A 23,884-nucleotide genomic window follows, 5' to 3' on the forward strand; every position below is an offset into this window, starting at 1 on the left:
AAACCACCACCACAACAAAAACACCAAAAAAAACCCCCCACTTCCTTCAGTAGCTTCTTGAAGACAAGTGCACAGGAGATAAAGAAAATGAGGACTGGGGCTGGGAATATGGCCTAGTGGTAGAGTGCTTGCCTCGCATACATGAAGCCCTTGGGTTCGATTCCTCAGCACCACATATATAGAAAAAGCCAGAAGTGGGGCTGTGGCTCAAGTGGTAGAGTGCTAGCCTTGAGTAAAAAGAAACCAGGGACAGTGCTCAGGTCCTGAGTTCAAGCCCCAGGACTGGCAAAAAAAAACAAAACAAAACATGAGGACTACAACTGTCTCTATTTACCCTTACCTTTAGTCACAGAATGTTGGTTAAAAATTTCCTTTACTAGTTTGAAATCATTATTTCTGTAGAAATATGTTAATCTAATTCCTATTCCTTGGCATGTGACCTGTTTGCCTTTTTTCTCTGGAGATGTGAGCAGTTTCATCTCAGGGCCCTTGAAATTTCCTAATGTGTTTTACTACATGACTTCTTCCCATTGTGCTCTCTCAATCTAGACTCAAATGTTCCTCAGTACTGGAATTTTTTTTCTTCTGAAGTATGCTACTAATGCTTTTGTTTATGCTGCATTTTTGTTTTGGAATGCCTAGAAATTGGGTGTTGGTCCTCCTAGGCTACTTACTAATTTTCTCTACATTTGTTTTTTTTTTTTTTTTTTTTTAAAGTCCTGGCGTTTGAACCCAGGTTCTCACACTTGCCAGGAAGGTGCTCTCCCACAGAGTCAGGCCTCCAGCTCCAGGACAATTCTTTTTTTTTTTTTTTGGCCAGTCGTGGGCCTTGGACTCAGGGCCTGAGCACTGTCCCTGGCTTCTTCCCGCTCAAGGCTAGCACTCTGCCACTTGAGCCACAGCGCCGCTTCTGGCCGTTTTCTGTATATGTGGTGCTGGGGAATCGAACCTAGGGCCTCGTGTATCCGAGGCAGGCACTCTTGCCACTAGGCTATATCCCCAGCCCTCTACATTTGTTTTTTGATATGCGTATTTATTTCTCATTTTGAGAACCTTCAATTTTATACTCTAGATATTATTTTCAAGACATTCTGTTTTCTGAAAGCTCTTCTTAAAAGTATCTGCTCTTGATTCATGGTTGCAATGTCTCCCTTAGGGTATAATCTTTCTTCGACATTTTTCTTATCTGGCTGGTCTGTTTCCTCAGAGTTCTTCATTGCTGAATTGTTTCCTCTTTTTTCATATAGCGACCTTCATCAGATTTAACTTTTAGTTATGTATTCATTTTTTAATAGCACAAGATTAAATGTGCAAGCAAGCTCTGGATGTTTGTGGGGAATCAAACCATTACACTCAGCTTGTTTTTATCTAGCTGAGCGTTTATAATCAGTAAACCTCTAACATTAGGATCTTGTTTGTGTATTTTTGCTGACAGTGGCCAGCCTTCGTGGAAAAGCTGCTCCTGGAGGATGGCTGCCCGGGTCCAGTGAGAAAAGGAGGATGTTGGTTTTTATATTGCACCAATTTTCCATGTTGAGGATGGCCTCTATGCTGCCTATTGTAGCCAATATCCCTTAATACAGAAGATCCATTTAACATATTTCATACAAACAGCCACATACTAAGGTCATAGATGAACATTTTTTGATTTTGATTTTTTTTTTTTTTTTGGTCATGGGGCTTGAACTCTGGGCTTGGGCACTGTCCCAGAGCTCTTCAGCTCAAGGCTAGAACTCTACCACTTGAGCCATAGCACCACTTCCATATTAACATTTTTTTAAAGAACAAATACTTGATAGTTCACTTGTGTAATGTTTTATTGTTTGTATATTGCATAGTGAAAAGAATAGAGTCAGAAGACTCATGGTCTGGCTCAATCACTAACCTGTAAGAATTGGGCATCACTAACCTTGTTAAAACCCTTATTTCCTTGTCTGAAAAATGGGGACAATAATACTTATTTCACACAATTGCTAAAGGGTGAATGAGACAGCTACACTGCTTTCCTCCTACAGACCTAGTGAGAATTACAGTTTTGCTGCAGTTAGCCCATTTATTATCTCAATGCTAACTGCTCTTAAATGCATTAAGACAACAGGTACCAATGTAATACTTTTTGAGTATTAATAGCAAAAGAAAAACATACTGAAAAAATGGCCCTACCCTTTCATATTTTTGGAATATTGGCTTCAACAATACTTTATACTATCCCATCAGGAGATTCCATTTAAAGACTTCCCCTCCCACCCTTAAACCTACTCAAAATGAATGCTCACATATATGAAACCCCCAAGATTACAAGTATAATTGCTTTACAGTTTCCCTCTGGCATAGTATAAGATACATTACAAGGGTAGTTAAATACTTTTCTCCTCTACATTAGGGATGACAATATATATGAAGATTATTTCTTACACATTATCCCTAATGTAAAAAAAGTCACAGATACATTATACTGCTTGTCAAGAATACATACACATGGTAGTCACACCTAGATATACTCAGACCTTTCTAAGGATATTTCAAACATCATTAATATTTTTTGCATGGTCTTTACACAACTATTTGTAATTGAAAACACAAAACTCCCTTTTATGGCAATCTCGCATGAAATTGTATTATAAAATACTTCATTAAATGAAAACTGCATATGTTTTGAATTCTTACACAGACTGCCTCTAACTCTTTAAAGTCTGAAAAGATAAAGAGAAATTTTATACATTATAAAAATTTTAAGCTGCTCTGCAACCTTCCTTTTCTAAAAGTTAGATATATCACACCACTCCAGCAAGAGATTAATAAATAAGGATTAAATATTCTATTTTACACAAACATACAGAATGGCCAATGGAAAGCGAAAGGCTTGTCAAATCACTTCTTTATCAAATTGTGTTCGTTAAGAATAAGGCATGGCATAAAATGACAGACTGGTCACTAAATCTTTCCAGAGATGATCACATGAGTTACTTAAAAATACCATGGCACCCTTGTTACAAACATTATTATTTTTTTAAAAAAGACTGTGTTTCCTGGAACTAGAGGACTATTTGTCTCATAGCTTTTATTAAGCAAACTTGATATGACCACCACACAGTGGCAAGAGATAGATTAGCTGTTTCCAGCTACAGAAAATATTGAATTCAACCCTAATGTACAGATCATTTGAGACATAACCCATAACAGTTAAAGCAAATCATACTGCTGTCTCTTGAATTTCCTTAAAACCATTTTGCTTCCAGTGGGACAGATTCATTTTCCTGTCACTTAGGATGGGTCTCTGTTGCTTAGTAACTATTTTCATGTCCAGCCAGGATGTAGAGATTGCTGTGTGCAGTAGGATTTTCTGTTGGCCTACTTTCCAAAACGACAACCCTGCAATTAAAGCAAAACAAAAGGCTTGCTTAAGAGTAAAGACAGAATTCATGCTTCAAATTTCAACATCAAACCAGAAAAGAATTTTTCTCATAGATGTACATAAACATCAGCAATACAAAATTTCATTATTACACTTTTTAGCTTAAAGCATAACTGAATAATTATTGAATGTAAAATACTGAAATACTTGGGGAGTCTCATCATCATCCTTACTCCAACTAACAACCAATATACATAAGTATATACATAAGCATATTTGTCAACAATGGATACAACAATGCTTAAGGAATTTACTCAAATAGGAAAGGTAGAAGTGCTGACAGAATACAACAAAACCTAAGAGTCATTCATCCATAATTGTTCTTCAATGTATTTGAAAGTAAATGCTCTAAAATTGGACCCTTCTCCTTTACTTGTTGAACAAAGTGACAAGTCAGAGATTTGAGGGAAAGAAAAACAGTCAAGTGTCATGTGTTAAGGAGAAGAGGGGTTTCAGAACAATATGAAAATGGGTACAGAAGAAATCCTAGAAAGGGATGGCGAGATGTACTGCACCTATATTTTACGGTTTTGTAGTATATCAAATTTCTGGAGAGTACTGTATTTATTTTTTTGCTGGTTGTGGGGCCTGAACTCAGGGCCTGAGCAATGTCCTTGAGCTTCTCTGTGCTCAAGGCTAGTGCTCTACCACTTGAGCCACAGCACCACTTCTTTTTCTGAGTAGTTTATTGGAGGTAAGTCTCAGACTTTCCTGCCCTTGGGTGGCTTCGAAATGTGATCCTCAGATTTCAGCCTCTTGAGTAGCTAGTTTTACAGGCATGAGCCACCAGCACCCAGTTAGTATCTGAATTTTGTACAACTAGCATACTTTTGTTACTTTCATTACTTTTATAATTAGAGTAATAAAAATATACTTCATATCATGTATTACAGAAATGAGGAAAACAGTTGTAATGTAACTGCCTAGAGCTAATCACTATTAGCATTTTGATATATTCGGCAATTTTCTCCTAGAATTTGTTGTTTTAAAAACAACAAATTTCAATCACTTTAAAAATTAAGACAAAGACTTCAGTTAAGATATAAATCTTAAAATCAAGGAGATACTCAAGGGCTGGGGATATGGCCTAGTGGCTAGAGTGCCTGCCTCGTATTCATGAGGCCCTGGGTTCAATTCCCCAGCACCACATATACAGAAAATGGCCAGAAGTGGTGCTGTGGCTCAAGTGGCAGAGTGCTAGCCTTGAGCAAAAAGAAGCCTGGGACAGTGCTCAGGCCCTGAGTCCAAGCCCCAGGACTGGACACACACACACACACACACACACACACACACACACACACACAAAAGGAGATACTCAAGTAAGAAGATAACAAACAGTACAAGAAATGTATCCAATGCCTAACGTATGAAACTGTAACCTCTCTGTATATCAGTTTGATAATAAAAATTTAAAAAAAAGAAGATAACAACAAGGCAATGGTCTGAAATAGGTAGTTTTAGGAGTAAACAGTGAGTAGGAAGACAAGACCAAGAAGGAAAAAGACCAAGGAGAAAACTAAAAGTAATGGAGCAATGGCTTCTGACAATGAGCCTTATTTAGGCAGAATTCTCTCAGATTGTGTATCATTAAAATACTGTTGGAACACTGGAGGATCCATAATTAATTAGCCCTTCCTGCATAAGAGCCTCTCTAGTTTTGGAGATCTTTACACAGTTATCTTCAAATTGTTTTTCTTTTGCTGGAATGCTTATGACTACGTTGTCATACTAGGCTTTGGGGATTATCTTTTCTACTAAGATAGCCATCCTTATTCAAAATCCTTTTCGTGGCTGGGGATATGGCCTAGTGGCAAGAGTGCTTGCCTTGTATACATGAGCCCAGGGTTCAATTCCCCAGCACCACGTGTACAGAAAGCAGCCAGAAGTGGCGCTGTAGCTCAAGTGGCAGAGTGCTAGCCTTGAGCAAAAAGAAGCCAGGGACAGTACTCAGGCCCTGAGTCTAAGGCCCAGGACTGGCAAAAAGGAAAAAAGAAATATCCCTTTTTCTTTTTTTTTGGCCAGTCCTGGGCCTTGGACTCAGGGCCTGAGCACTGTCCCTGGCTTCTTCCCGCTCAAGGCTAGCACTCTGCCACTTAAGCCACAGTGCCACTTCTGGCCGTTTTCTGTATATGTGGTGCTGGGGAATCGAACCTAGGGCCTCGTGTATGCGAGGCAGGCACTCTTGCCACTAGGCTATATCCCCAGCCCCCTTTTTCTTCTTATAAAACTTTTTGGAAACATTTTTTGAATCATGATTCCATTCTATCTTATCTTCCTCAATGCTTAATATTTAAATCATGATGGTGTAAACCTAAAGAGCAAATGTCTTCAACCTATGTCTTATAACTTATAAGTTCTATATGTATAACCAATTTTGCTGCAGTAACAATTTTTGGTGGGAAAACATGAAAAAATGAGCATTTTATTAATTATAAAGATAAACAATATAGATTTTGGAAATAAACCACTATTTTTTTTTACTATAGCACACTTTTAAGATGTCATTTATTTTGTCCACAGAGACGCTACATAAATTCTTTTATAATACACCGAGCTGAGGAACCAACAAAGTATCAGGAATTGCATCTTCATAATTAACAGAAGGTAATTCACTGGGAAGACATGAATACAAAGGGCTTGGGAATTCTTTCATGGTTCCAGGGACATAAAACACCTATATTCCCAACTTTTGTCTTGGCTGAGTATAACTACCTGTGGAATCAAGATCTTTACATTGTATTGACTGTAAGAGTACAATCTCTTCATTAGTACAACCAAACCATTACCTGTCTGATCCCAACAAGCGAAAAACTCTTGTTTCATCTGAAATCTCTTGGGTAACCTATAAAAGAAAATACCTATGAGTGACATCTAACCACAGATTGCTTAGGTAACAATTTAAAAATTATTCAGATGGAGCAATTATTAAATAGAATAACAGACTCAATTCCTTAAATGAAATACTGAGTTTTTTCTGTGATTGCCTGTTAGTAGAACAGCTATTTACAGAATATATGGTGTAGGTCAAGTATTTCCCTTAGAAGAACTCTTTGTGATATGAACTATAATCATCAGGTTATTCAAAAAGAATTTAAGGTTCAGAGAGGTTAGGTAACTTGCTCAAGGTCAGGTAAATGGGATATTTGCTATTATTATATTTCTTGCTGTTTTCTGAAATGCTACAGCAGCACCTCAGTAATGAAATGCATCCTGAGAAACCCTAACAGAGATGGTCAAGAGAGCCCTTGGTGCATTCTGCACCATTCTTGAGTGGTCCCTGGTTGTACATAGTGTGGGAACTAGTTATGAATGTTTTTATTCCTCCTTCATGATACATTCCTCATTTCATCACTTGTTTTCTGAAGTTTATTCCCAAATAAACTAGGACCTGTGGTTGGGTTCTTATGTGAAGTTACCTCTTAAAGGTAATCAAACAAACACAGTATGGCTTTTATAAAATAATTAGTCTGTAATCTAGTGAAGAAGACAAAATTAATAAATGTGACCCCAAATACAAGTTAGAGGCTATATTAGATGAAGCTACTTTTCATGGTATTAAGTTCAGAGATTTTTCCAAACATGGATTAGAGTGGCTATTAATTTATGAAAAGGTTTAAGACTTTAGGTATAAGTCGAAAGTTGGGAACAGAAAGAAAGGTGAACAAGCTGTGGTAAAAGTAGGTAGGTAAGTGGCCAGGAATGTAGGTAGGTGGCAGAGTGCTTGCCTAGTTCAAAGTTGAGGGTTCAATCCCCAGAACCATCAGCCAATGAGTGAACAAATGTAGTGAGGAAATAGGATTTTGATCTGATGAGAAACAGGTTATTTTCTGTACATTTCTGATAAAAAGATAACAAAAGTAAAAATAGCACTTAAGAACAATTGGCCTTATAGAAGTAAGTAGGATTGTAGATTTTTATCAAATGCAGGGACCTGGTGACTTTTAGTAACATGGTTAGTAACTTGATAAATTGACATTTCAAAGACAGTTAATTTTTCCTGGAGGTAGAAATGTTTAGCCTTATATGAATAAGTATGGATGAAAATAAAGACAAATTCAGTAGAAGAAGATTCTAAACTTTAAGATAAGTCCACAAATATGTGGGGCTATGGTATAGAAAAAAAAAATCACACAAATAGAAAATAGCTCTGTTAGATCAAGAATTCACCCCTCAAGGCTGGAACTGAATACCATCTCTGAAATAAAATGTATCCTGCTTATCTCAGCTATAAATATATATATATATTAAATATATATATATTTTAAAATATATTGTAAAATATATTGTATATATTTTTATTATATATTTTAATATATACTTATATATATTTATATATACATATATTTAAAAATTTTTCAAAATCTAGACTCTAGGGGCTGGGAATATGGCCTAGTGGTAAGGTGCTCGCCTCGAAAACATGAAGCCCTGGGTTTGGTTCCTCAGCACCACATATACAGAAAAGGCCAGAGGTGATGCTGTGGCTCAAGTGGTAGAGTGGTAGCCTTGAGCAAAAAGAAGCCAGGGACAGTGCTCACACCCTGAGTCCACGCCCCAGAACTGGCAACAAAAACAAAACAAATAAACTCTGCTGTCAATGTAATTGTTTCTTTAAAAGAAAAAAAATCTAGGCTCTACCACTTAACTATGACTCTAGGCAAGTTACTAGGCCACTCTGAAATTGTAAAAGTGGTAGTATGAAGAATACCTACTCCATTGGAGTATTTTGAGCCATAAATGAACTAATATTTGTGAAGAGCCTGGAACATAATTGGTATTATACATTTACAGTAATAGCGTCATCAATGTAGTTGATACTTACTAAAAAAAACCTACTAAAAACTTACTACACTTATGTTCTTAGTTTTTCTTTAGTTCTGTGATCCAATACATATTAATTTATCATTTAAAATAAACTTTGGAAAATGCTCATTAAATTTACAGGTTTAACAAGGTCATAATCATATTTACAAATGAAAGTATATAAATACATTATGGGAACTACATATTTAAAAATACAAAACCAAATTGAACTTATTTAAAGAGAAAATACTGAGCACTAAAGGTACCAAAGATGGTAGCTTCAGAAAGAAAATACACAAAACGAATGTCTCAGCATTCCTTAGTGGGTGTCATGGAAGGATGTGGAGAAAACTTACCTCATCTGACTTGAAGCTTTTACCCTGCATCCCATGTTTCCAAAAAGCCAACACACTATCTTGAAGGCATACTGAAAATGGTAAGTGAGAACTAAAGTAAACAACATTCCATGTCACTGTAAATTCCCCTTAGCTGTTTTTAATAAAGATAACATACGGCTATTCTAGAGCTCAGGGCAAAATTCCACTGTCTAGACCATTATTTCCCAACATTTTTGTGGCTAAGACATGTCTAAACTGAAGTAATATACTGAAGCTGAGTTGTACAAGTTTTTAAAGATGTATGCAACAAGCATCCATTTAGATATCGGCTTAACATATGATAAATTGAATACTGGCTTAATTTTTCTTTCGTAAGTCTTAAAACAGCTGGGGTTTGGATTTAAAAAGGTTCCTTAAGTAGCTATTAAGTAAACATCCTTTATGTTTATTATTTTCCTCATAATAAAATTAATTTTTAAAGCAAACCTGCTCCTATAATCTAAAATTTAATCATTCATTGAATATCTATGATTTAAGTCAGTTCTTATACAATTATAATGTAAGTATTAGGGATAATAAATAGAATTAGGAAAACAAACAAAGATGGTGAGGGAAAATTATTAAAAATTACCAGTAAATTTCTTAATAGAACACTAAGTAATAAGTTAGAATGTAAGAATGTTCTAGGAAGCATCTGGGCACTGGCAGCTCACACCCCTATAATCCTAGGTACTCAGAAGACTGAGATCTGAGGAACATGGCTTGGAGGCAGCAGGGGAAGGAAAGTTCATGAGTGACTTATCTTCAATTAACCACCAAAAAAGCAGGAAGTGGAGCTGTAGCTCAAGTGATAGAGCACTAGCCTTGAGACCAAAAGCTCAGGGGAGTACCCAGGCTCTGAATTCAAGCCCTAGGAAGGGGCAACAACAAAACAAAACAAAACCCCCCCAAAAGTTCTGGGAATGTAATTCAGTTCAATAAAAATAAAAGCATTTGATGCTGACAAATTACATGTGTTTCCCTAAGGGTGACAAATGAAAAACTAAAGTTACCAACTTTATTTTTCAGAGGTGATTTTAAGGGATTTTGTCCAAGAGGATCATTGTAACTATTTCAAGGTTTAGCAATAAGAAGTGATGGTAGCCAAGGAGAAACAAACTTTGGTGTAAAAATGAAAATTCCTTAAATAATTTGGCACAGATGAAAAAATTGAGATACTGCAATTGAAACAAAAATGACCCACATGTTACTCTTTCAAAGATATGAAATCAAAACTGGCATGCAATATTATTAACACCTAGTACATAAATGAGTAAAAGAAGAAATTAGCTTCCAAAATTTCTTCTGTTTTGACATTCACACAAAGTTTAGGCTTTCTGCTAGAACGAGCTAAATTTCCCAATCATAAGCAAGGTATTTTTCTATCAGATGTTATACAGAAGCACAAATATGGTGCTGTGAACTGAACCCAGGGCCTCATGTGCTCCACCACTGAGCTAACCCATTGTATTTGATGACAGGGCAAAACTCCAGTCCTGAGAGACTAAAAAATATATTTGTAAAAATCAAAAAATGTTTAAGTAGTGAAAAAAAATTTTAAAAATACACGAGTCAGGTGTTGGTGACTCAACCCTATAATCCTAGATACTCAGGAGTTTGAGATCCGAGAATTGTGATTAAAAGATAGACTGTGCAGACAAATCTGAGAAACTCTTACCCCCAATCAATCAGCAGAAATGGAGGTGTGGCTCAAGCCACAAGCAGAGAAACCTAAGTGAGAATGCAAGGCCCCGAGTAGCTAGGTTGACAGGCTTGGGCCAACAGCATCCTATTCCAACTTTTTTAAAAAAAATCTTTCTTTTTCTGATTTAGGGTAGATCATATCATCATCAACTATTTTCTCACAGGTTCTATCACTCCTGGGGAAAATATTATTGATATGTCACTAAGAAAGATATAAAAACAAATACATTTTAATGCTTTTATTATAAAACCAGTGAGTTTTACAGTGTAAATACCAACAAGAAAGCCAATTAAATAGCATACTAGTTTCTAAACTTGTAGTAAAGCTGTGATTCATATATAGCCAAATCTAAATGCAAAAAACCATTAATATTTTCTCTCACATGTGGAAGCTGGATCTAAAATACAATTATGTATAACATATAAAGGGCTCAATGCATTTATGTACAAACTGACTAAAGGAGAGTATACTTAGGGGAGCAATCTGAAAGTGTAACTCCTCTGAACAACTAAAGTACTATTTATCAAAATGAATACTAGGAAGTGAAAACATGCTTCAGGGGTGGGTAAAGGGAGGGGAGCCAGTAATGGAGGAAGAAAAGGGTGAGCAAATGTAGTCATATTCAATGTACATTATGTAAAAAATGAACTATGTCACTTGAGGGTAGGGATGGAAGGGATAAAATGGGGAAGAATGAAGGAGTGATATTGATCAAGAAATGTACTCATTAACTTGACTTGGAAAATTGCAACCCTTTTTTACAACTACTTATAGTACCAACAAAAAACACCAAGTAGAATATTACATGCAAAGAACTTGACCATATCTAGCACTATTATCACACCACACAAATACCTCATGGTTTAGAAAGAACTAAGATAAGTATAATTAATGATGCAGCAGTGGGAAAGAGGAAGAGAAATTATTTTGGGATTTCTGTTGTTGTTGATTGTGGGGTTTAAATTCAGGGTCTGGGCATTCTCCCTGAGCGCTTTCTCTCAAGGCTAGTGTTCTATTTTGAGTCACAGCTTCACTTCTAGTTTTCTGGTAGTTAGTTGGAGATAGTCTCATGGACTTTCCTGCCTGGGCTAGTTTTGAACCATGGTCCTCAAATCTCAGCCTCCTCAGTAGCTAGGATTACAGGCGTGAAACACCAGTGCTCTGTTATTATTTTAAGTTTTAAATATTTATAAAGACTACTATGGGTTAGCCTCCCAATATGTTAGCTACTAACATGTAACTACTCACATGAAAATATAACTAGAAATGAAAAAGTAATTTACATGACCAGATATGTTTCTGGTGTTTAAGAGCAATGTGTGTTTAATGGCTATTGTATTTAAGAACACAGAACACTTCTCTCACCACAACTTCTATGAGGTTGCACCGGTCTAGTAACTCTCTCTAGTTAGCATTCTATACTACAGAATGACAAAAACATCCTAAGTATTTTAAACTCAGCAAAAAAATAAGAGGTACTTACCTACAGATTCAATGCGAAAATCAAAACTTAGCTCAGAGGCCAGTTTCTTACTTGATTTTAATTTTCCTTGTAGATTTACAATTTTCACAAATTCTTAAAACAAACAAAAAACCCAAAAGTCAAGATGAGAAATTCAAATTCCCTAAAATGAATATATAATATAAACAATTTTTAATTTGTTTTTATGTACTTATTTTCGCTGGTCCTGGGGTTTGAACTTAGGGACTGGGCACTGTCCTTGAGCCTCTTGTGCTCAAGGCTAGTACTTGACCACTTGAGCCACAGTGCCACTTCTGGTTTTCTTTTCTGAGTAGTTTATTGGAGATGGGAGTCTTATGGACTTTGTGCCTGGGCTGGTTTCAAACCATGATCTTCATATCTCAGCCTTCTGAGTAGCTAGGATTACAGGCGTGAGCCACAGGTGCCTGGCTTCATGTTTTTTTTTTTTTTTTTTTGCCAGTCCTGGGCCTTGAACTCAGGGCCTGAGCACTGTCCCTGGCTGCTTTTTGCTCAAGGCTAGCACTCTACCACTTGAGCCACAGCGCCACTTCTGGCCTTTTCTATATATGTGGTGCTGAGGAATCGAACCCAGGGCTTCATGTATACAAGGCAAGCACTCTTGTCACTAGGCCATATCCTCAGCCCCTAGTTTCATGTTTTAAAAGACAAGTTATAAGAGTGTCTCTTCTGGTAGATGACAATTTTAGTGCCATTATTTTTTGTTTTTAAGCAGTATACATTGAACACATCTTCATTTTTAAAAGAATATTGTTTTCAAGAGGCTGTTTTGGTGCTCAAGTGTTTAGCAATGAGTTGATTTTTCCTTACAAATTACACAAACATACAGTGAGTGTCATTTGCAATAATTCATCTTTCTACTGTAGAAGTTCGACTGCAAAGGCACTAGGGCATCAATAGCACTCTCCAGGGTAGTAGGCTGTAGGTTAGACATGGAGAGCACTAAACAGCCTCTCCATTGTTTTTGAGTTTCATCATCTTAGCTCTGACTGGCAGACCACCTTTCTTTGTGTTGCCTTTTTAGTCTATTGTCTGAATCCCTTCAGATCAGTGATGATGAATTATATTTTATCTTGTAGGATTCATTTCATAAAAATATGTTGGGTTTTAAGAACCAGAATGCTTCCTGTGCAAGATCTAAAGATTTTCCTGCCTCTCAACTGTTCACAGTATAATACATTTCTACCAAAACACCTTTCCCTGCATCAAATGACTCACAGCAGGTGGAGATGTCAAACCTAAAAGAATGTTAGAATTGCACTCGCACATGACTCCATTTTACATGACTTTGTAGATTAGAGCAATAATATCTTTTATTTTCATAGTTAAAATGAGCTATGAGACAGAATCATCTCTATAGATTTCACCACAGGGTATGACCAACAGTTCTAATATAAGGTTTCCAAGTAGGCCAAATATAAAATAAAGTTACAAGTGATAGGAGGATAGTACTGATCAAAAGATCAATTAATTATCTATAGCCTATTCAGTATTTTTTTCAAATAAAACCAGACCACTTGGAAAAATATAAGCCTGAATTATAGTTCCACAGAATCAAGTGCATTACAGAATTATGTTAGTAAGAAGTATACTTTTTTAAAAACCCTATAAAGTAATACTTACTGTCTAAACACACTAAAACAGTATCTCTCTCCAACTGTGTTACATGAATGGAATCTAATTGTTGGCTACCTAAAAGGGAAAAGAAAGATACAGTTATACAATGTGTTTTAACAAACTACAGCTTATAGACAGTAGTCTTGCTGTGATTTAGTTTTTGAATGTAATAAAAACTAACATTCATTCTGCTACTTAAAAAAAGAGGAAATAAATTTAATGGATAACTGAGCTATAAAAATTGTAATTAGAAAGTGGAGGTGCGGCTCAAGAGGTAGAGTGCTACCCTTGAGCAAAAAAAAAAAAAAAAAAAAAGCAACAGCACCAGTCTCTGAGTTCAAGGCCCATTACCAGTACAAAAAAGAGGTAACAGGTTGGGTAAGAAATGTACTTGCCTTATATATAAAACTGTAACTCCTCTGTGATTCACTTTGACAATAAAGAAAAAGAAAAAATAAAGGAGCGGGGAGAGGAAACAACAAAATCCCCAGAATTACTTTCTTTTCAAGTACTGAAGATCAAACTTAGGGCCTTGCACTGGCTAGGCAGGTACTCTTACACTTGGGATGTCTTTAGCCCTCTCTCTTTTTTTTGTGTCAGTCCTGGGGCTTGAACTTGGGATCTGTGCACTGGCTCTGAGCTTTTATGATTAAGGATAGGGCTCTACCACTTCAGCCACAGCTCCACCTCTAGTTTTTTTGGTGGTTAATTGGTGCTAAGAGTTTCATGGACTTTCCTGCTTGGGCTGGATTGAATTGAGATCCTTAGATCTCAGTCTCCTGAGTAGCTAGGATTATAGGCATGGTCTACCAGCACTGAGCTCCAGGCCTTTTTTTGTATTGGTCATTTTTGAGGCAGTGTCTCACCTGGATTAGCCTGGGCTTTGGTTATCCTACCTGAACTTCTCTGTGTTCACTGGGGATGACAGGTAAGGGCCACTGTGCCCAGCCACTGTGATTCCCTCATAGCTGAGATGACAGACATGTTCCACTACACCCAACTTTTGAGTGAGAGGGAGTCTTATGACTTTTATGCCCAGGCTGGCCGTGAACTACAATCTGTAGATCCCTTGCTTCTCAAGTAATTGGTATTACTGGCTTGAGCCTCAGATCATAATTAAACTTTAGTTCTAGAATGGTCTGAATTATTAAAAAAAGATAAGAAGTGAAGCAAAGGGAGGTGAATATAGGGACTTGAGTAAAACATATGATATACAATAGCTAGATATTACTCTACATTTTTTCAAAATCAGATCAGCTAGGTGAGTCATAGCATCTTTGAACTAAAAAGAAGCCAGTGATTCAAAGTAGTACAGAATGAAAAAAACTGAGCAAAAGAAAATTTCCATTTATTGATGTGTGTGTGTGTGTGTGTGTGTGTGTGTGTGTGTGTGTATGAAAGTTAACTGCTTTGTTGAATGGCAAAAAAAAAGTAGCATGATGGACAATATTGCCAACATATTTGCAGACCACAACTTTCTGCTTATCAAAAAGCAATATACAGTAAAGAATATAGACCTACCAACCAATAAACTGTCTTTCTGACAATAATAAATATTTTTTCTTAGCTAATCTATGTTCACACATTCATTCAACAAGTATTAGTAAGAACTGACCAGATGCAATAATGAATCAAGAGTTAAGATTTAAAAAGGTATATCAGAATAGGAATCTCTGAATTGGAGCTCATTTTAATATTATAGATTTGCCACTAAAAGGCACAGCTTCTTCTTTCAACAATGAATGTGGCTAGGATCTGCATCAACAGTCACTTGTGAAAATGAAGCTGCTAGTAAAGTTAAGAGGCTGGCTAGTATTGCTGCCTTACCTGTGTGTGTGTGACTTGAATTAGATACTCAGGCAGAGTACTGCCTTGCCGGGCTAGATTCACCTCCCCTGGTGTGTGGATGCTAAGCTTACTCCCTTATCAGTGCTCCCCTTTTCACCCTCTCCCCTGGGCGCCCAACCCGTGGGCAGCCAAGGTGGAGCGAAGGGACACGGGCAAGCCTAAGGTGCACGTGGCCAAAACGAGATCCCCTTTTCCTCCCTCCTTACCCACCAAGGAAGCCAGGCGCACAAGGATCTCGGATTCGGAGAACAATCTGGTTTATTCAGGAGGGGCTTACAGTAAAATAGAGATGATGAGGAGGATTGAGCAGGAGCTGGCAATAGGCTGGCGAGCTTGTCTGTCCCAAGAGCAGCTCCCAAGGACCTCCCTCATGGGCTAATGTCACTTCCCATAGTACTGCCCTCTGGGCAAAGCCCTCGAAAAAGGAGCACACGTGCTCGCTGGCGCAAGGTGGGGGATGGTCTCAAAGCTACCCCTTCTGGTTCCAGACCCAGAAGGAGATAGGTGTGGCTCACTTCCACACTGCCCCAGGGCTGGGGGAAGGGCGGCGACTCGGGAGCGCTCTCATCGCCCTTCCCCCCTCAAGGCCAAGCTGAATCCCCAACGCTGCCTCTCCTCAGGAAATAAGTTTTTGGTCTATTTTAATGTTAGTCTAGACCATGTCTAGACCATGTGAAAAGTGTTGTTAAAATAGAACACCTTAAGTATTAGACAACAAGTAAAACAACTTTTTCCCCAAGCCCAGATGAGGATTCGTAAGTGTCTAACCCTGAGGAATATAACCTTCTAATACATCACACAGAAGATGGTTACAAATGTATTCTAGATCATGACCTCCTACGCTATAGTAAACAAACCCCTACTTCTAAAAGAGTTCTGACTCCTAATTAAAAAGATCTTGGTTTTCATTTTTTGTTTTAAAATACATTGATCTGTAGCTTTTCTTGAGTAGTAACTACATAATGGGGAGAGACTTTCATTTGATTGTTTATTTCTTATGCTAATAAAGCAATATAATTTTACATGTCTTTCAGCAATAGCAGAAGAACAAGCATCCAACTAAACAAAGCCATTAAAGAATAATGAGAATAGTGAGTTCAGGCAGGTGGCTGTAATAGAGTCATAGTCCAATGCATACTGAAGCTGACTTGTACAGGGTTGAGATCTTTTCAGAATTTTGTGAGTATGTGAAATCAGGCTGATAATCTGAATTAGCAACAGTGGTAGTGTTTATAACCCCAGATACAGGAAATCATAACAATGATGTTACCCAAAGACCCTGCTGTAAAATTAGGACTTAACTGATTCTTACTTTGAAAGGGACATTAATGTGGGTTTTGTATTAGCTTTCATATCTGGGATGCATTAAAAAAATGTATTATTTAGGCTGTTAGTAGCGATAAAAAGTTAAGCTGTTCAATAAGAAGCATCAAACTTAAAATACTTGCAACAGACTTCTTTACCACATTAGGTAATAATAATCAGCAACAGTAGAGTTTGCTTCATTTCCTATGTATAAATTGCCTAATAAACTTGGACTTGTGCCAGGTACTGGTGGCTCATGTCTGTAATCCCAGCTACTCAGGAGGCTGAGATCTGAGGATCACAGTTCAAAGCCAGCCCAGGTAGGAAAGTCTGTGAACCTCCCATCTCCAATTAACTACCAGAAAACTAGAAGTGGTGCTGTGGCTCAAAGTGGTACAGAGTGCTAGCTAGCCTTGAGCAGAGGAGCTCAGAGACTGATCCCAAGCTCCTCAGTTCAAGCTCCAAGACTGACAAAACAATAACAAGAACAACAAGAAGCCTGGAATTACAAGTGATAAAATAATAACCTGAGGCACAACAAACAGGAAAATAATGATACCTACCTCATGTATTCTGTAGATTAAAAATAAATTATTCAAAATCCTCTCTAGTTGCTATTTTGAAATACACATTTAATTGTTGTCAACCTATTGGGTTACAGAATACAGATATTATTCTTCCTATCTAACTGCACCTCCATTCCATAACCATCTTTTCTTCATTCTCCGGCCTCTACTTCTAAACCCTTCCCAGCTTCTGGTAACCATAATTCTACACTATCTCTGTAAGATTTTGTTGTTGTTGGGGCTTGAACTCAGGGCCCAGGTACTGTCCTTTAGCTTTTTCTCTCAAGGCTGGTGCTCTGCCCCTTGAGCCATAGTTCCATTTCTGGCCTTTGATAATTACTGAAGATAAGAGGCTCATGGACTTTCCTGCCCAGACTGGCTTCAAATCATGATTACAAGTGTGAGCCACTGGCACCAAGTGATAAGATCATTTTTAAAGCTTCCATAAGTAAGTGAAATGTGTTGCCTAAGTCTTTTTTGTGCCTGACTTACTTCACTTAATATAATGTCCTCTAGTTTCATCCATGGTGCTCATTCTTTAAAATTTTTTTTCTTTTTCTTTATGGTCTCAGTGTAGCTCTGTATATGGACCACATTTTCTTTACTTGCTCATCCAGTGATGTAATTTTAGTTTGATTTTGTATTTGACTACTATGGGTAATTCTGCAATAAACATGTAAGTACAGATATCATTTACTTTGGATTTATACCAAATAGTATAACTTCTGGATCACATAGTAGTTCTTGCTATATTTCTCTATGAAAAATCTCCATAGCATTTTCTATAAGCCTACATTAACTTACATTGGCTGTACTAACCCACATCACTATCAACAGTGTATAAGAGCTCCTGTTTCTCTGTATCCTTGACAGAATTGTTTTTTTTTTTTTTTTTTTTTTTTAGTTTTTCTGGTAATAGCTACTCTAACTGGGGTGGTATTTCATTATAGTATTTATTTGCATTTCTTGGATGACAAGTGACATGGGGATTTTTTTTCATTTAGAAAAACACGTCCTTATAGCTGAGCACTAGCAGTTCACGTCTGTAATCGGCTGGCTACGCAGGAAGCTGAGATTTTAGGATTGTGGTTTGAAGCCAGACTGAGCAGGAAAGTCTGTAAGAGTCTTATTTTCAATTAACTACCAAAAAGCAGAAGTGAAACTGTGGGTGAAGTAGTAAAGTGCTACCTTTGAACAACAACAACAACAAAAAACCCAGGGACAGTATCCAAGCTCCAAGTTCAAGCTCTAGAATCCGAACAAAAATAAACATTCTTAGGTAGTAACAGCGGCTCACACCTGTAATCCTCAGGATTGATCCGAGGATTGTGGTTCAAAGCCAGTTGGGGCTAAGCCTGTGAGACACATTTCCAATTAACCACCAAAAAGTGAGAAATGAAGATGTGGCTTAAGTGGTAGAGTGTTTGCACTGAGCAAAAACGCTCGGGGGCAATGCCCAGTACCAGAGTTAAGTCTCAGGACTAACATTAAGAAACGAAAAAAAATTTTTTTAAATTGTTTTTTCCAAATTTAAAATTTGAGAAAATCTTCCCAGTCTTTTTGGCGCACTCACTGAGATATGCTTAATAAACTCCTAGGCTAACCATTTGTAACTTTTTGTAGAAAGTAAAATAAATATTTAAGTGGAAAAGTTTGAAGGCTTAATTAAATCTCAGAAAATTCTCAAATCTGAAGAGCATACTCCATAATTTTAATAGGTGAAGTGGAAAGAAAGATGGGATAAAATAGGATAGTGAAAAAGGTAAATCTACATTTTTGAGAAGCTGGTAAAATTTCAAAAATATCTTAGGAAACATTATATATTATTAAGTCCAAACACAGAAAGTAACACTTTTATGTATTTTGTCAGTTGTAGGGTTTGAACTCAGGACCAAGGTGCTGTCTCTAAGCTCTTTTGCTCAAGGCTAGAGCTCTACCACTTCTAGTCACAGCTCCACTTTGTTTTTTGTTGTTGTTGTTGTTGTTGTTTTTTAAGTGGCTAATTGGAGATAAGAGTCAAACAGGGAATTTTCTGCCAGGCCTGGCTTGAAACCATAATCCTCAGATTAGCTAGGATTATAGGCGTGAATCACTGGTACCCAGTGCATGAGCAACAATTTTAAATGCCAGGAATCATTAGAATTTTCCTTGGTAAAATAATTTGTATCAAAGTTCTCCTGGCAAAATATAAACTATGAACTTATAGGGAAACTATGTTGAGTCTTTATTTAAAAGAGCCTCTACACTGGTTGAATTTGCTTCTTTTATATGCAAAAGTATCAACATCCTAACATAAAGTAAAAAACAAACAAACAAAAAAAAACCACTTACCTGCACCAATTTCTGTAAACCATGAAGATGCAGAATTCAAATTGATTGTCTCAAACTGAACTACTTGATTCACTTCAGTGCCTTTACTAATAGCTACACAGACCATGGGGTATTCCTGTTCCGGTATCACCAGCATTTCAAAAACATTCAAAGGACTTGGTAAAGGAAAATCAAAGTGCTGTAAAAAACACAACAGAATATAATTTAAGAATAAGCTTCTATTCACACTGCTGAATAAAGTAAAGTGACTGATGTATACACTTCTGTAAAGACCTAACTCCAGGTCTTTGTCATGATAAGGAAAAAAGTTTCACACAACGTGTCTTATAGAACTAGTCAGGTGAATACTATGAATGTGATGGATCTAGCTTATTAAGCAAGAATAAAGAGAAAATATTATCAAGAACATAAAATCCTCTAAATAAAATATATAGCTATTACTAATAAAAGTATGCCTACCCTAAGTGGTACAAATTGGGTTTTAAAAGTTTACTTCAAAGCCAGGTCCTAGTGTTTCACGCTTGTAATCCTAGCTACTTAGGAGACTGGAATCTGAGGATTATGGTTTGAAGCCAGCCAGCCTGGGGAGGAAAGTTCATGAGAATCCTATCTCTAATAAACTATTAAAAAAAAAAAAGCCAGAAGTGAAGCTGTGGCCCGAGTGGTAGAGTACTAGCCTTGAGCAAAAAAAGCTCAGGGACAGGGACCTGAGTTGAAGCCCCAGGATTGGCACACACACAAAAGTTTTTACTTCAGACACACACTAGTGTTTTCTAAAGAAGAAAAATGTCAACACATAATGCATACCTTTATCAACATGAATTTCTGCATTGGCTCATACCACTGAAGTAGAACAATTCCAGACTGTAAAGCTCCACAGAGGTATTTATGTCCTGTGTAAGGGTTTCTGACTGAAAAAAAAAAAAAGACACAAAAAATCCAAGTACATTCTAAATACCTTTACATGAAAACAGTTTAGTCAAAGGCCAACAACTGAGTTTTCATCATTTCAAAGCTAAATTAGCTTTCTTTAAAAAGTTTGTGCTAAAATAAGCGAGGGAAAACAAATGGATGGTGATTTGCTTTCAATATCAAAATACAGATGGAAGAAGAAACTATTTGACAAAGAAAAGGCACTGTCTTAGTGAACTAGGATGAGAAAAATGGGAAGTAAAGAAGATGGTGTCTATTTCATTTGGCTTTATCTTTTCTCTTTCTTATATCAGTTGTGAATTACACACATTTACTTCGAAATAATCTTTATGTGCAAGAATTTTATTCATTTATTTTTTTTGCCAGTCCTGGGCCTTGGACTCAGGGCCTGAGCACTATCTCGGGCTTCTTTTTTGCTCAAGGCTAGCACTCTGCCACCTTTTCTATATATGTGGTGCTGGGGAATCGAACCCAGGGCTTCATATATACAAGGTGAGCACTTTTACCACTAGGTCATATTCCCAGACCCTGTGCAAGGATTTTAAACATAGGCACTCTTACTGAAAAGTTCTGCTTCTAAATAAACTATAAGAATAAATTCTGACAAGAAGGGCTAAGGACAATAGAAACACATGTTTTAATTTTGGCACAGTAGTCTTCAATTATCTACTTAAGGCATGAGAAAATAACTCATTGAGTAGGTATGCATTAATTCATCTTGTAGGAGCTTTCTTGATTCAAATCTACCAAATTCCAAATTAGTCATTTCTTTCTCTTTAATGTGACTCCCTTATCACTAACATGTATTGATTATGAAAGCAGTTATTTTCACTAAGATATATGGCATAATATAGAAGTTTAGCTTAAGACTGTAAGCTGCTAGACGTTTTCAAGTAATACATCTTGGCAATCTGATGATATATGATTCTCTCTAGGAAAATGCTCACAGTGTGTCTATATAATACTTTAGTCAGTGATGGCCTGCATAAGCTACAAAAGTCCCATAAGATTAGATTTCTTGTGATGTCATAACTGTCACAGTCTGTATAAGGACAATATGAAATTACCTAATGATATATTTCTCAAAATGTATTTCCATTGTTGGGTGATATATGACTATCCCACACGTACAGTTAAATGTTTTTGTTCTAGAGAGTATGGACAATACTTTAGAACATTTATGGAGTATGATTGTCCCTAACACATTCTTGTGCTTCAATGGCACATGATCTCTTATTTAAAAATTGGCCTATTTGTTCTATAAGACTCTTCAAATACCCTAAAAAGTGTTAGAAATTCCAATTGTCCAGTTTGAGAAATAGTATTTACTTACCTATGCAACATTTGTGGCAGCCTTTCGTATCAGGAATCTTTGTTGTTAAAGCGAACTTTCTGAAAACACGAGACAATACAAATATACTCCATTATGGTTGTCGTAGTCTGATTTGTGAACCAGATATATCAGAATTGGGACAAAAAAGAAGCTCTAAAAACACTACTTGGACCTTGATTCCAGACTATCTGAATTTACAGGATTGATGTAGGGCCTGATCATCTATACTATCAAACTTTTATGAATACTTATTGTGAATAATTAAATTTAGGAACATATAGTGTAAACTACCTTGAAAATTAAGAAAAATTATTTTTTAAAAAGTGACTGATTTACAAATAGATACTAATTCCTTTCATTCTCATTAGAATCAAATGGTATTTTGTACCTTGGCAGTATGCGGTCTGGAAACCTATGAGTTTGAATATGGGCAGCCAGGCCTGGTTTTTTGGCTTGTTCAAACAAAGCAATAAGATTATGAGAGTAGAGTTGGAAAGTTTTTCCTGTAAAAGAAAAACAGATTACCTTTTACTAGCATCATTTACAGCAGAGAAATATAATTTTCAAGTAAAAATTTATGATTACCTTCTAAAATGAAGAGTCCAGTAATGTCCAAAGACCAAGTAAAACAGAAAAACATGCAAAAAAAAACAACACAAAACAACCAAACTCAGTTAATACTGTTTTGAATGTAATAGGTAAGCAATGTTTCAAGTGAGTAGATAACTCTATTTTGTAATACACATATTAGTTATATTTGACAAGTAGGTGACCAGGACAGAATACATATAAACATTCACAATGCCAGCTTGGGAAAAGAAACTGTTAAACATGGACTTTATACAAAGCCTTATGTTATAGACTGAGTTATAATGGTACACAATGCAGTAATTTTAGAACAAAATAGAAAATTCTATAAATATAATCTAAAACAGATCTATTATCAGTAATTCATCGAATTACTTTGGATTAAAACTATTACAAATAAAGACTCAACAGACCATAATATTAAGAAAAATAAATCAAGATTATAAGCTAAAATAAAAGGATAAATAAGAGTACAATTCATTCCACATAATCAAAATACAGCTGGGTTTAGCAGGGAGACAAGATGAATATTATCTTATGATTCCTCATAATATAAGACTTGTTAACAATAAAAACAGAACTTACATATAGTCTTATCCTGACAAAAATTCTCAGAATAGAGATATTCTGGCTAACACTACACCTTTCTTCTTTCTTGCTTTCCCTTATATACATAGCTAGCTCCCAGCTAGCTTGGAATCTAAACACATGTTCAGGATGTTGAGCTCTACTACCAACCTACTTGCAGTTTCATCAGTCATTTTAACTAGAACACAGAAAGAATGTATCATACATGTAATATAATGTACAAACATTTAAATATATTTTTTTTTTTTTTTTTTTTTTTTTTTTGGCCAGTCCAGGGGCTTGGACTCAGGGCCTGAGCACTGTCCCTGGCTTCTTTTTGCTCAAGGCTAGCACTCTGCCACTTGAGCCACAGCGCCACTTCTGGCCATTTTCTGTATATGTGGTGCTGGGGAATCGAACCCAGGGCCTCATGTATATGAGGCAGGCACTCTTGCCACTAGGCCATATCCCCAGCCCAATATATTTCTGAGGATAACTATGAGTAGGGATAAAAGCAGCAAAAAGAATGTGCAAAATTAAGACTTACAAAAAAAAGAAGAGACATATACGTAAAATCAAGGACTCCACCGGAAAAATTACAACAAGTACACAGGATATTCAAACAATCATAAGGAGCTGTCAGGCTCGGGTCGCCTCCCCTGACGTGGGGTTCAAGGCTCAGCTACGTTTCTCACCACCCCCTTTCTCGTCCTCTCTCCTGGTCACCCGGCCGGCAGGTAGCCAGGATGGGGCAGAGGAGTCAGTACTGACCTCACCTGCACGCAGCCTAACGAGAACGCTTACCCACCTCCTTACCGGTAAAGAAAGCCAGGCATACATGAGTCTCGGAGAAGCTTCAAGAGCTATCTGATTTATTAAGGAGGGGGTAAAGGGAAGTGATAGAAAGGGAAAGGCGATCGGCCAGGACGCCCATAGGCTGGGAGCTATCACATGATCCCCTCTTGAGCTAACGTCACTCGAAAGTGCCGCACCAGGGA

At 36.8% G+C, this 23,884-nt stretch overlaps 1 protein-coding gene across 3 annotated transcripts in view; it reads right to left on the minus strand.

Annotated features, from left to right (window-relative positions):
* Positions 1-1,799: 1,799 nt before the first annotated feature.
* Positions 1,800-23,884, minus strand: part of Map4k5 (mitogen-activated protein kinase kinase kinase kinase 5) — an 87,151-nt gene continuing 65,066 nt past the window's right edge. For 2 of the 3 annotated variants that reach the window (XM_048362621.1, XM_048362619.1), the window contains exons 24-33: positions 22,317-22,319; positions 22,120-22,234; positions 21,732-21,790; positions 20,273-20,376; positions 19,466-19,643; positions 13,422-13,490; positions 11,781-11,873; positions 8,572-8,642; positions 6,202-6,257; positions 1,800-3,372 (exon numbers count right to left, since the gene is read on the minus strand). In XM_048362621.1, the coding sequence (XP_048218578.1) occupies positions 3,285-3,372; positions 6,202-6,257; positions 8,572-8,642; positions 11,781-11,873; positions 13,422-13,490; positions 19,466-19,643; positions 20,273-20,376; positions 21,732-21,790; positions 22,120-22,234; positions 22,317-22,319 (836 nt within the window). In that variant the 3' untranslated portion in view covers positions 1,800-3,284. The remainder of the gene's footprint in view (positions 3,373-6,201; positions 6,258-8,571; positions 8,643-11,780; positions 11,874-13,421; positions 13,491-19,465; positions 19,644-20,272; positions 20,377-21,731; positions 21,791-22,119; positions 22,235-22,316; positions 22,320-23,884) is intronic. The other variant, XM_048362620.1, reaches the window with a different exon arrangement.

Source organism: Perognathus longimembris, chromosome 14, assembly GCF_023159225.1.
Source record: "Perognathus longimembris pacificus isolate PPM17 chromosome 14, ASM2315922v1, whole genome shotgun sequence".
Classification (NCBI taxonomy): Eukaryota; Metazoa; Chordata; class Mammalia; order Rodentia; family Heteromyidae; genus Perognathus; species Perognathus longimembris.